The 13,721-nt window shown below is 39.9% G+C and overlaps 2 protein-coding genes across 2 annotated transcripts; both read right to left on the bottom strand.

Annotated features, from left to right (window-relative positions):
- Positions 1 to 273: 273 nt before the first annotated feature.
- On the bottom strand, positions 274 to 759 carry LOC128111592 (keratin-associated protein 13-1-like). The gene has a single exon (XM_052739836.1). The coding sequence runs from the start codon at positions 757 to 759 to the stop codon at positions 274 to 276; it is 486 nt and encodes a 161-aa protein (XP_052595796.1).
- Positions 760 to 11,913: 11,154 nt separating this feature from the next.
- LOC128111590 (keratin-associated protein 13-1-like) lies at positions 11,914 to 12,441 on the bottom strand. Its single transcript, XM_052739835.1, has one exon. It carries the CDS (start codon positions 12,439 to 12,441, stop codon positions 11,914 to 11,916), a length of 528 nt encoding a protein of 175 aa, XP_052595795.1.
- Between the last annotated feature and the right edge of the window lie 1,280 nt (positions 12,442 to 13,721).

Below are 13,721 nucleotides of genomic sequence, written 5' to 3'. Positions count from 1 at the left end.
AGACTATTTTTTTATTTTTAAATGCTCTTAGAAGAAAAGGAAACAGTACATGTATACATGCTTAGAACAGAGAGCAAGACATAACTTGCAGTTAACAAAAATATAAGAATCCAGAAGAAGCTGAAGATATAAAGATCTGTCAATGGACGGATGAAGAGTTCCAGTGGGGTAAGCAGGAAAACAATAGTTGTAAGCAGAGAGACATTGACACTGATATTGTAAGGATATAGAAAATTAACAGTTGATTCCATAAAGGCCAAGCCCAAATATCTGTCAACAACAAGGTTGACAGGAATCAGCAGCCAAGTAGGTTGGGTAGCAGATTCTGGACCCATCACTCAGGAAAGGGAAGTCATAGAGTCTATAAGTCAGAGATCTGAAGCCACTGCATCCACAGCCCACTGAGTAGCAGCTTCTAGATCCACAGTCCAGGGAACGGCAGCTGCTGGACCAAAAGTCCAGAGACCCAGTATATGTTCCCTGGCAGGGACTGCAAGGTGTGGAGCTCCTGGGGTAGTAGCCAGGTGTCTGGCAGGGGCTGGACACCACACAGGACCTCTGGCAGCTGATGGGCTCAGTGCAGGTCTCCTGACAGCTGGTGTTCAGAGAGGATCCCAGCTGGCAGGTGCTGGGAGAGCAGCTGGTAGTGGTGTAGACCATGTTGCTGGGGTAGGAAGAGCCACAGGAGAACCCTGAGGAGGGCAGGCAGTGCCTGAGGGAGCAGGAGGAGAAATTTCCAGAGCAGCAGCTGTAGGCCATATTGAGAGGAGATGTGAGCTCAGCTGGATGTAACTGAGAAGATTCTGAAGATTTTGTCATAATGTGGAGAGATAGGCTTAAGTACTATCGACAAGAGGTGTGGTACCAAATAGGCTCAGCCTTGCTCATTCTTTTGCCTCTCTTTTATTAATGAAGAATGCTGGAATCTTTCTATAATTGCAATTGCACCTGAATAGTTTCCTGCACTGTATATTTAGAGATGTTGTAATTTCCTTAATACCAAAAAGACAATGAGCTACTCCTATGTCAGAAATGTCACGACTGTTTTTACAGCAAAGCTTATCCCATTATATATATATATAAGCATTTATAAGGGATATTCCTGCTTTTTATGGTAGAAAATGAGAATAATGATAGAAAATGAAAATAATCTTCCTTTCTTCTTAAGAGATCTAAAGCATTTCTTTGGGTTTTGTATGAAATGTACTGAAGATTGACCGTACTGGTCTCTATCTTTCTCATTTTTCTGTAATTATGTATGGGGGACACATAGTATTGGCACATGGTTCACCTCCAATAGCAAACAGACAATATAAGCCAAGAAAACTGAATAAGTTTGAGCTAGAATGAGATAGGGTTCATTCAGGGTAGTATTTGGTTCAGAGATTCTAGGTGTGGTCAACCAATAACTGGTCTAACTTCAGGCCCAATCCATGAGACACAGCCCATTCCTGACACTGCCTGGATGGCCAGGAACTGAAAGTTTAGATGGTTCAGACATCTAGGTTAGAACCAAACATGACTAAAAAAAAATAAAAAGTCAATGAAATGATTCCTAATGATATTCTGCTATACTCATAGATCAGTGCCTAGCCCAGTTGTCATCAGGCTTCCTCGAGTAGCTGATAGAAACAGATGCAGAGACCCTGAGCCAAAATTCAGCAGAGCTCGGGGAACCTCAGAGAAGAGGAGATCCAGAGGGATCAAGGAAACCAGAAGAACGCAGCCCACAGAATCAACTAACCAGGGCTCACAGAGGCTCACAGATACTGAAGCTTCAATCACGGAGCATACGTGAGTCTGCAATAGGACCTCTACATATATGTTGTTGTTGTTTAGCTTGGGGTTTTAGTGAAACTCCTAACAGCGGCAGTGGGAGTGTCTCTGATTCTTTTGCCCGCTCTTGGGACCTTTTTCCTCCTACTGGGTTGCCTTTGTCCAGCCTTGATATGATGGTTTGTGCCTAGTCTTACTACATCTTGTTATGCCATGTTTGGTTCATATAACTGGGAGGCCTGCTCTTTTCTGAAGGGAAATAGGGGAGCAGTGGATCGGGGGGGATGGGAGACAGGGGGCTGGGAAAAGTGGAGGGAGAGGAAGCTGTGGTCAGGATGTATTGTACCAGAGTATGAAAAAACTAAAAGACACTTTAGATCCTAGTTCCTGTGTGTCTGACATTTGTGGCCAGAGGTTACATGGGTTCTCATCTAGGAAAGCAGAGAGGGATGATTTCTACCACTGTAAGACACAAGAGTTTCACTGACTGTGGACCTCCCTGATACAGTGGTCAGAGACATAATTTTGCATGGGCTTCTGCAGGCAGTAACTGAGCCCAAAGAATATATGGGGATTCCTATGAGATTCTGATGACCACCTGCCTTAACACAGAGTTTTGGTGAGTAACTTGAAGCAAACCTTCCACATATACATACCATATTGGGGAGCTTTGCTCTTCCTCCTGATCCATCTCCTATAGAAGCTTTTGGAGATGAAAAATAAACATGAAAAAAGTCTGAATATATCAAATTATGCTTATAATGTTTAAAATAGAATCTGTTTTGGTGATAACAGAGAATTCAGATTTTTTTGACCATTGGGAATGTTAAGTAGAGTTGATGAAGGAATCATTTCACTTGTGTATGTACTTATTTATACTTATTTCTTCTGTACTTACACAGCTTCTGTGGCACCTGTTTCTACTTAATACCTGCTAAACACACCTATAGTCCATTCTGTGTATAATAACGTACAGTTTATCAGAGGTAAAATAAATAAAATAAGCCATCTTTAGAAGATGCACACTTAGTCTCAGTAGACAAAAAGATATGTCGACTCAGAGCTTATACTTACACCAAAAAAAAATAAGATTTGAAAACTAGCATGTGTCATTCCTTGCCAACCACAGAAGAAACTATCACTGAAGGTGGAATATTACTATTTCTTTGCAAGACTTGTAAAATGTTTCAAATACATAATTAATTCTGGTAATTTGATTTCTTCATCTGAGCGAGGCAATCCAAATAAAGCTTTATAAAGCTTTAATGTTCTTGTCAAACTGATAATAAAACTCACAATCTTGACAAAGGATGGTGTAGTAAATAATACTGTATAAAGTGAGGTCATGACAACTCCAAGATATGGTTGAGGTGAAAGTTTCTATTGTAAACATATGTGAGAAAGAACAGCCAGAGCATCTGGAAGAGTCCAGAGCGCAGACAGAAAATAGTAGCCTGAACATTGGATTTGGCCATGAGAGGAAAGAGAGGCAGAAAGAGTGAGAGAGGAGGAGAAAGAGATGACCACGGGAGAGGGCCAAAAGAGAGGGGGGCCCAGAGAGCACAGAGCTGATATCACAGGGTTACAAGGGAATGTGAAGCTGGGCAGAGGAAGTCCCTGAATTAGAACACTTCACAGGAGGGGCAGGTGAGAAGAGCCAAGATACCAGCAAGGACTCTGAAATGTATAACAGGTTCCTGTGATAGTGAATGAGGCTGGATGCCCACATGTACTTTGGTATGCTAATAACCATCACAGATAGACATTTGCCCCTTCTGCCAGCAAGCAGAAAATGACTCCTTTGGTAGAGGGGAACCAGCTTTCTGAGGAATGCTGGCTTTTGCCTAACTGCCAGTATTTGAACCCGACAAATATAAATTAAAAATGCAGGAATAAGTATCAAACAATTTGAATTATTCTACCATTCAGAGTAGAAATCAATAAATATAAAAAATATACATATATAAACCACGATGGAAGTATAGCTTGGCAATCACTGCCTTCATCCCTTTTTGTGGCATCATTATTTTTGAAGACTTGTTTCATTGACTTTAAATTTATAATTAGAATAATTACAGGCTAGTGCATTTTGTGTTTTTCCCTATAGAAATAGATGTAAAATATTGTTTTGACATTAGAATAAATGATTAAAACAAATGAAAAGTCACCCACGAAGTTTGTACAGCAACACATCTTTTCATTGATAACAGTGAGTGGTCATCTTTAAATCAGCCTTTTCTTATTAGTTATTACTCTTCTAGCTATGTGCAGGGAGGACTAAGGATGGGCTTAGTGGACACTGAGATACAGGCTGTGAACACTCTAAAATTAAACACCTAGGTTTTACAAAATATTACACAACTGAATTAATTTTATTGTCAAATCCACTTGACATGATCAGGAGAAAATATCCATCTCAACTCTCTGATTTCTGCCAACAATTGGTCTTATTCTCAAAACAGTATAAACAAGATTTGATATTCATTTATCCTACATTTTTTTTTCTCTTCTAGATTTTCCCTGAAGAGGATTGCGCGGAGACACAGATAACTCTATCAGTTGCCTCTCCTCCTCTCTCTACCTAGGTTCAAAGTGTTCAGTTTTCCTTGGCTTAGTTTGTGCCTTTGCTACTGCAGGCAAAACAGCATGATAATGTTCCTTAATCCACCCAGAAACATTAGTGGAAAGTGAGAAATCACACTGAGACGTATAGTATAGTCTTTAATAGATTTCTTAGGAAACACGGAGAAAAACTTCTCAACTTCAGTAAAGAAGTAAGGACATAGTTCTCATTCTATATCATGTAAGACAGGTGTAATCCTCATAACATTATAGCAAAACACCAGTAACAATGTCAAGGGGAAAAGAAGTATTTTCCTTGACATGATGAAATAAGTGTTAGTGTAAAAATTGTCATGCCATCTCTGACATAAGAGTAGCTCATGGCTTTTTCTATATCAAGAAAGTTACAACACACATAAATATACTGTGCAGAAAACTATTCAAATGCAACTACAATTACAGAGATTGGTGAGTTCCACATGTGTAAACCAGGAAACAGACAAATATGGAAAGAATGAAAAGGTTATGCACCACACCCATTTCTGAGAGTATATAAATGCCCCTATTCACAGGGTGGCATTAAAAAATCAAAACATTTTCATTTAAACCCAATTGAGTTCAAATCTTAACACGGCCTGTAACTGTTGCTTTGGGAACTTCTCCTCCTCCTCCCATAAGCACTTCCTGCCCTCCTCAGGTTTCTGCTGATTGCCCCAGCCACTTGGCCTACAGTGCTCCTGGCTGCTCTCCCAGCACCTACTGCTGGAATCATTTCTGCACAGGGGCTGTCAGGAGACCTGTACTGAGCCCACCAGATGCCAGAGGTCCTATGTGGGATCCAGCTATGGCCAGATACCCTGCTACTACCCCAGGAGCTGCTTTCTTAGCAGTCCCTGCTATTCAACCTATGCTGATCTCTGGATTTGTGAATCAGCAGCTGCTACTTGCAGGCCTATGGATCTAGAAGCTGCTATTCAGCATATCATGTGGCTTCGGGTCTCTGAAGTATGGAGTCTCTACCTTCCTTTCCCTTAATTATGGATCTGAATTCTGCTAGCCAGCCTATGTGGCTCATCGTATCTGTCGATCTTCTTGATAGAGACCACTCTTTGGTATTGGCGTCTGCAGAATCAACTGTAGGGTTTCTATACTCTTAGCCTATCAAAGTCATTTTGCTCCTGTAGCTTTTGTTTTCTTGTTCTACCTTTACCTTTCCATCCCGTCTTTAATGACTTCTTTCATCCTCAAGTTTGATTAACGTGCAACCCCATATTATGCCTTACCGACTGTACTCTTTAAATATACATGTGTTATTTGGTTTTCATCCAAGAGCATGAGCATTTGAAAATGAAATATTTAATCCAATAAATTGGTGTGATCTGACAACTCACCATGTTGTTCCTATCATGATTACGTGGCTTTTAGTTTCTGAATTTACATGTTTATGAGACTTAATAAAGATGAATATATTTCTTTAATTGGATTTTGGGACCAAAGTAACAAATTATTTGTTATTGGGCATGCTCCCTTTTTGAAGGAGTAGTTAATAATAGGAATATTGTCATTTCTATTGCAAATTAGGCTCAAAAACAGTGACAATGCCTGAGGATGAAAAATACGAATTTTTGCTGATCCAGGGAAATGGAATAATTAAGACTTGAATTAAAAATTCCACCATCAAGAATAAGGTATATAGTTTATTAGGTTATGTATAAATATAGGCAAAATTATTTAAATTTAGCATTTGAATGGAATTTCTAGGCCAACAAAAAACTAAGATTGGAAACATTCTCAATAAAGACACAACTTTGCACAAGTGCTAATGTCCTCACCTGTCATGGTGTGAGCACCATCCCTGAGCCTCATGTCCAGATGTATAAGGAGAAGCACACCAATCTCAGGTGGAAAAACTTGGTTCAAGAGGTGTGATGATCTCCTAAAGCTCCTTTGAGGCTCAGCTTCAATCAGGTTAGAATTTACGTAGTTTTTCCCAGTGGCTTGTATTCTTCTGTCTTAAATGGAGTGGAAAAGCCAAGCTGAAGTCAAAGATGAAGGTGTGGTTCATTTGAAATAAGAGCTAAGAGAGGGAGAGACCAATCCATGCAGTGGTGCACTATCTATAATTTTATCAGCTTGGGCAGGAGAAACTCATGGTTCCAGGCATGGGGTCAGAACTGATCACAGGAATGAGCACACAGGCTATATATCTTGTACAGTAAAATCATAGATCCTGAGTAGTGGCCAGAGATGACACAGAGTACTAGAATGCAGACTATGAGTTCTAAATCACAGAACAGAAGTGTGGACTCAAGGGGAAGAGACTCAGACTTCAGGAGTCTCACAACAGCTACTGGAGTCAGAAGAATTGAGATCAGAACAGAAATGAATCGAAGAATGGCATCTCGGTCTGGAGCTTAACCCAGAAGTCAATGGAGCAGAGGGCATACCAGCTAGGTGCTGAATCTTAGAGAGCATATAATAGCAGACTCAAAATCCACATAGGTGGTGGTACTACTGAGGCCAGTCAAAAAACTCTTGAGTGAAAACTATAATACAGGAGATTTTGCATTGTATGGAGCCTTAATATTAAGACAATATGTTTCTTACACAAAATAGATATAAGATCAATGAGACAGAATAGAGGATGCAGGCTCATCACTACAAGAACAGCTACCTAAGATTTTACCAAGGTAGCAAAAACATAACATTGAAGCAAAAGCAACATCTTCTACAAATGGTTCTGGAAATCCTGATTCTAATCATTCAGACAAAAAGACTCATATCCCATCTTGCACTTAACTGCCAGTGGATCCAGGACATCATCATAAGACCTACTCTTGTTGTAGAATATTATTTTAAGATGTGTTACATTTGTTTATGCTGTGGAACATTTGTTTAATGATGCAAAGATGTGTTGCATTCTTTTCTGTTGCATTTATTTAACTCTATGAAGCTGTGTGACTGTGCCTGTCTAAAACACCTGATGGTCTAATAAAGAGCTGATGGTCTAATGAAGAGGCAGAGAAAGGATAGGTGGGGCTGGTGGGCAGAGGGAATAAATAGAAGGAGAAATCTGGGAGGAAAAGAAGAAAGAGCAAGAGAACAAGGAGAGGAGGCTGCTAGGGGCCAGCCACCCAGTTACACAGCCAAACATGGAATAAGAAAGAAAGAAAAGATATACAAAAATAGAGAAAGATCAAAGCCCAGAGGAAAAAGGTAGACTGGATAATTTAAATTGAGAAAAGCTGGCTAGCATCAAGTCAAACTAAGGCCAGGCATTCATAAGAAATAACAAGCCACCCTGTGTGTGATTTGTTTGGGGGGTGTGTGGCGGGCCCCCCAAAGAGTAAAGAGCCGAAAGAGTGAAAGAGCAAAGAGTAAAAAACAACCAACGACATACGCTGAAACTTCTAGAGGATAAAGTGGGCATACATTTCGATTCATAGGCACAGGCCCATACTTTTTGGATAAGACTTCCATAGTATAAGTTGTCAGTTTAACAGTGGACAAATAATAAGATCATAACATTCAAAAGGACAATTTCAGTTTAGTGAAGGAACAGTCCACTAATTGGGATAAAATCAATGTGAGTTATTCATCTGATATTTGACTAGGTTCTAGACAACACAAATAACTTACAAAAACTAAACATCAATAAAACAACCAATTAAAACTGAGATGTAGAAATGAGTGGTCAATATAGTAGGCAAGGGAGAGCAAGGGAAAAGAAATGCTAGGGATTTTTGAAAAAGCCACAAGGAATCATTTTTTAATTTACCTGAAATTACATTTAATACATATCAATGTATTACATATAACTATCTGTATGTATAAATTAAAAATAATATACCTAAGTTATGAGATATATATATATATATATATATATATATATTTGTATATCACATAACCTCAGTACTAGGCATAAGAAATGAGAAACCTTTTTGTCAGTTATTGTTCAGGGGAGTTCAAGGAACTCTCAGAACAATGTGGCTATTGTCTTTGTCCTTGGTTTCTTCCCAGGAGTTAAATTTCCTATTTCTGAAGATGTGATAGACTTTGGGCCCAGGACTTAGATAAGTTAAGCTGGATCTTGCCTGAAAGCCTGTTCTGTGATTATTGGCCTTCAGAGTACCAGGAGACACTATGTAAGTTGCTAAGGGAGGGAGAAATTCAATAGGCATACTCAGTTGTGACACCTATAAACTACAACAATGACCAGCATGGCAAGTTACTATAAGCTCTCAAGCCTCCTGAAAGAAGCTTCTCACTGTAGTAGACAGAAACCATCACAGAAAACCACAATAAGTCAAAAACATAAAGGATAACTGATTTTCGGGTTCCCAGACTCCAAGGATACATCTCCAACACAACTCTTGCTACTAAGGCTTAGGGAATATAGAAGAGGGACTAAAAAGATTGCAATAGACAGAGGAATAGGAATCTTCTCTCAGACCCTGTCTGAGATGCCTGAAATTGCAGGGAAGCTATACCTATGATACCTCAACAATAATGTTGCATAAATAGAATATGAAAAAGTAATATTAATAGACATGCTATTTTTTTTTGGTTTTTTGAGACAGGGTTTCTCTGTGTAGCTTTGCGCCTTTCCTGGAACTCACTTGGTAGTCCAGGCTGGCCTCGAACTCACAGAGTTCCACCTGGCTCTGCCTCCCGAGTGCTGGGATTAAAGGCATGCGCCACCACCGCCCAGCAGACATGCTATTTTGAAAGGCGGAAGACTTACAAGACCCTGTCCCAGACAAAGAAATATAGGCAAACAAGGAAGACTGAGACAGGGAGAATAGGTCTTCTTCAGTCTTACCCCTAACTGGCAATCTAATATCAAGTGGTGAGTCCTGAAATTGTATACCTACAAGCAACACTAAAAGACTAAACAGGTTGTATTTATATATTTACACATTTATACACATATGTAACAATAATAAATTTTTAAAAAGGCCATGGCTTTGAGTAGTAGCTAGGGAATTGGAACATGGAAGTGGTTAAAGGCAGAAAAGGAAAAAATGATGTAATTATATTTTAATTAAAAATAAAATGGGCAGAGGGAGAGAGTACAGGGCGAGATGACTGGAATAGGGGGCCTTTAGGGACAATGTGGAAACCTAGTACAGTGGAAATGTCCTGGAACCTATGAACCTATGATGATGACACTAGGGAGGACTTTTAGTAAAGGAGGCTGTGGATCCTGAACAGGTCATCTTCTTTAACCAGGCAAGGCTCACAATGGTGGAACTGGGACACCAAGCCAGCCACAAAACCTTTCATTCACCTGTCCTGACTGCAAGATGTGCTGGGTCAGTGATGGCTCAGAGCTTATGCGAGTGGCCAACCAATGACTGGTCTAACTTGAGGCCCATGCCAGGAGGGGCAACTCATGTCCCACACTGCCTGGCTGGCCAGGAACTGGAAGCTGGATAGCTCAGAGATCTAGTGTAGAACCAAACACAACTGACAAAAAAAATCAAGGAAATAATTCCTAACGATATTCTGCTATACTTATTGATCTGTACTTAGCCCAATTGTCATCAGTGAGACTTTCTCTGGTAGCAGACAGAAGCAGATGCGGAGACTCCCGCCCAAATATTAGGCAGTATTCCTTTGGAAGAGGGGGAGGAAGAATTGTAGAAGCCAGAGGAGTGGAAGACACCAGGAGAACATAGCCCACAGGCTCAACTAAGCAGAGACCATAGGGCTCACAGAGACTGAAGTAGCAATCATGGAGCCTGCATGGGTCTGTGCTAAGCCATCTGCATGCATGGTTTGGTTGTTTAGCTTGTGGTTCTTGTGGGACTCCTAAGAGTGGGAGTGGGGGTGTCTCGATTCATATGCCTGCTCTTGGGATCCTTTCCTTCATCCTGGGTGGCCTCATCCAGCCTTGATATGGGTGTTTGTGCCTAGTCTTATCTTGTCTTGTTGTGGCATGTTCGGTTGATATCTGGGAGGCCTGCTCTTTTCTGAAGGGAAACAGGAGCAGTAGATCTGGGAGAGAGGGGAGGTGGGAGAGGGAACTGGGAGAAGTGGAGTTTAGGAGAAGCTGAGGTTGAGATGCACTGTGGAGAGAATAAATAAAAAGAAAATAAATAAAATAAAATAGGTATATTTTTAAAATCTTATAACAAGAAACACAAATGGCTAGCAAACACTTAAAAAAAAATTGTTCACTGTGACCTGGGGTGATGGATCAGTGGCTAAGAGTACATGCTGCTTTTGTAGAGGATCCAGGTTCCATTTCCAGATCCCACATGGCAGCTCACAGCTATCCATACTTCAAGTTCCAGGCTATCTAATAGACTCTTATGTTTCTGCAGGCACCAGACACTCAGGTAGAGCACATACGTTCACACAGGCAAACACTCATATACAGACATAACCCAGTAAATTATATACCTTATTCTTGATGGTGCAATTTTTAATTCAAACCTAATTGCTTCCTTTCTGTGGACATATGTATTTTTCAAAATGTCCTCTGGGAGTCCCTGGGATATTGCATTTTAATTTTCCCTTAGAAAAACACTAAATACACACTTTTAAAAAACCAGATTTGTTTCTTTTTCAAATCTTTTTAACCTTTAATTCCCATGATACCTGTATCACCTTTTTTCTCAGACATTATTTTAAATAAATTGCACCAAGGTGTGCAGCTTCAAGTCTGCTTTGAGGCTCAGGGTGTCACTGACTATAAACTTAAAATTTCATAGAGAAACTGCTCTTCTGTTGATTGAAGTTGAGGCTGGAAGAAGCATCAGATGGCCCCAGCTCCTCCTGAACACAGCTCAGTGGGTGTTTCATACACCAATTTAAAGACAAGTTACAGGAATAATACCCTGAACTTGAGAAGCAGGGGCACCCCAAACTTGAGAAGCAGGGGTACCAGCATTAACACAGTACAAGTAACTGTCCTGATAGCTGCTTAAAACTTGGGTTATCTTTTGTCTAAAAAAATCTACATTCAAATTCTAGAGCAAAATAAGTTTTTCCTTTTGTACAAATTTCACTATCTGATTTATACAATATAATATTCTTGGCATTTGCATTTTTATTTCTTATGTTAATGATCTTAATTTACTGGCTCAGTAGGAATTCATGTCCTTCAATCTCAAGCCATTGCAGTTTGAACCCTGTTTGCAGATGTCAATGAATGTCTTCCCAGAACTGATTACTCCCACTAACACATCCCCGTATACAAAATGAGTACAACAAATCCAGACAAATAACACTGCTGGTTATTATTTAAGGCTTCCAAATACTTAATTGAACACTATAAATCAAATAATAATAATGTGATAATAAATTGAGATGTAAGATTGCACAAATCAAATTTATTTAATTAAAATTTTCAATTTTAGATACTCTTGGAGGAAAACCAAATATATATTTGAGAGGACAGACAGTAAAGCATAATTTTGAGTTATCCTTATTCTGAGAATCGGTCAGAAGTTGAGGATGAAAGAAGTAGCTGAGGGATCATTGAAAAGACAGTGGTAAGAAGGAAGAATGAAAACAAGGCTATAGGACACAGAGTTATTGATTTTGATATTGTAAGACTACAAAGATTTAACAGTTGAATCCAACAAGGCCAGACCCACAGGTTGATGTGTAACAGTAAGGATGAAATGTAGTAGAAGCCAAGTATGCTGGGTAGCAGAGTCTGGACCCATAACCCAGGGAAGGGAAGCCAGAGACTCCACAATTCAGAGATCTGAAGCCCCTGGATCCACAGCCCCCTGAGTAGCAGCTTCTAGATCCATAGCCCAGGGAACAGCAGCTCCTGGACCCAAAGCACAGAGACCCAGCATATGTCCCCTGGCAGGGACTGCAAGGTGTGGAGCTCCTGGGATAGTAGCAGGGCTTCTGGCAGGGGCTGGACACCACACAGGACCTCTGGCAGCTGATGGGCTCAATGCAGGTCTCCTGACAGCTGGTGTTCAGAGAGGATCCCAGCTGGCAGGTGCTGGGAGAGCAGCTGGTAGTGGTGTAGACCAGGTTGCTGGGGTAGGAAGAACCACAGGAGGAACGTGAGGAGGGCAGACAGTGCCCGAGGGAGCGGTTGGAGAAGTTTCCAGAGCAGCAGCTGTAGGCCATGTTGAGAGGAGATGTGAGTTCAGCTGGATGTACCTGGGAGGATTCTGAGTTTGAATGTCATGCTGTGGAGAGCTGGGTTTATATACTCTCAGCAACAGGTGTGGTACCCAACAGTCTCATCCTTGATGCATCTGTGTGCTTCCTCGTTTACAAACGTGGAACTCAGTAATCTCTGTAATTGCAGTTGCATTTGCATAGTTTTCTGCACATCGTGTTTATGGGTGTTGTCGTTTTATTAAAGGAAAAGATGATGAGCTATTGCTGTGCCAGACATGCCATGACTGTTTTATAGTAATGAGTATTTTATCATGTCCTGCAAAGAAATTGCTCCTTTTCCTCTTAATGTAAGTTTTATATGTTTTGTCATAGGATGTTATGAGGAAAATACTTTTCTTCACGGTATGTGACATGACGGTAATTTGCTGTTTTACTTGTTAATGAATTGGAATCATTACTTTGCATTTCCTATGGAACATACTGAAGATGGACCTTACTTGCCCCATTCTTCTCATTTTCCAATATTCTATAGAAATCCCTAACATTTTCTATATGATTAAGCTCTAATATCAAGGAAACATTATAAGCCAGGAAAAATCAAATGAGATTGAACCCAGGAATACAGAGGGGGAGAAAAATGATTAGAGTTTTTATGATCACAAGTGAGAGAATTGAGGCCCAGTTGCCACCACTTTACTACATAGGTCTCTAACTTTTTCACTTGGTCCTGAATCCCCTCAAAATGGAGGATTCTGGAGAAGAAATACAATGTGCAAAACCTGAATACATCAAATTACGCTCATATTACTTAAAAACAAAATCTGCTGTTAAATAGCAGAGAATTCAGGTTGATGCCTTTTCCTGGCCATGTTTACTGGAACTGATAAAGAATTTTTTCACTTGCATATGTACTTTATATTTTTTGTTTATATTTTCATTTTGAGAGAGAGAAAAAAAAACATGAAGTTGGATGAATAGGGAGGACTTGCTAGTATTTGGAGGACAAGAAATAAAATGATGAAAATATATGAAACATTTAAATAAAAAATAAATTAATAAAGCAAAAGAAGAGAACGAGAGTTTCATTTTGGAGCTTGTATCTAGCCTATATCTCAATAATGTCTGCTTAAGCCATTTTGGCCCTCGCCTCATATAACAGTGTACACTTCTTAAGAGTAAAAATGAAATAAGGATGCTTTTAAAATTATCACTTAATTTTAGTGGATGAGAGAATGTGTTGATGCATCAGTTTTATGCATAGCAATGTAATTGTTTTAAATCAT

The sequence above is a fragment of the Peromyscus californicus genome, unplaced genomic scaffold (genome assembly GCF_007827085.1).
Source record: "Peromyscus californicus insignis strain IS unplaced genomic scaffold, ASM782708v3 Scaffold_16__1_contigs__length_79575227, whole genome shotgun sequence".
Classification (NCBI taxonomy): domain Eukaryota; kingdom Metazoa; phylum Chordata; class Mammalia; order Rodentia; family Cricetidae; genus Peromyscus; species Peromyscus californicus.
The sequence above is the reverse complement of the archived record's forward strand: the minus strand, read 5'-3'. Positions and strand labels throughout refer to the sequence as shown.